Source organism: Eimeria mitis, genomic scaffold (genome assembly GCF_000499745.2).
Source record: "Eimeria mitis Houghton genomic scaffold, Emh_scaff501, whole genome shotgun sequence".
NCBI lineage: Eukaryota > Apicomplexa > Conoidasida > Eucoccidiorida > Eimeriidae > Eimeria > Eimeria mitis.
The window spans coordinates 2,137-2,493 of NW_013573310.1; the positions used below are offsets into that span (position 1 = coordinate 2,137).

The 357-nt window shown below is 62.5% G+C and overlaps 1 protein-coding gene across 1 annotated transcript in view; it reads left to right on the top strand.

Moving 5' to 3' along the window:
- Nucleotides 1-357, top strand: part of EMH_0014400 (uncharacterized protein) — a gene marked incomplete at both ends in the record, with an annotated part of 1,568 nt that overhangs the window by 262 nt on the left and 949 nt on the right. Inside the window, one exon of the mRNA XM_013500106.1 lies at nt 14-355. Coding sequence (XP_013355560.1) covers nt 14-355 — 342 coding nt within the window. The remainder of the gene's footprint in view (nt 1-13; nt 356-357) is intronic.

A 357-nucleotide genomic window follows, 5' to 3' on the forward strand; every position in this document is an offset into this window, starting at 1 on the left:
GCCCATTGGTCAGCTGCAGCAGCAGCTTCCGCAGCAGCTGCAGCAGCTGCAGCAGCTGCAGCAGCTACCGCTGTATCTGCAGCAGCTCCCGCTCCAGCAGCTGCAGCAACTGCAGCAGCTGCAGCAACTGCAGCAACTGCAGCAGCTGCAGCAGCTACCCCTGCAGCCGCTGCAGCAACTGCAGCAGCTGCAGCAGCAAATACCAGGACACCTATACAGCCTATCTTCTCCGCTGCAGCAGCTGCCGCAGCAGCTGCAGCAGCTGCAGCAGCTGCCGCAGCAGCTGCTGAGTCAGGGTGCATCTCTATCTTCTCTCGGTCTGCGTGGAGACAGCAGCAGCAGCAGCAGCAGCAGCAG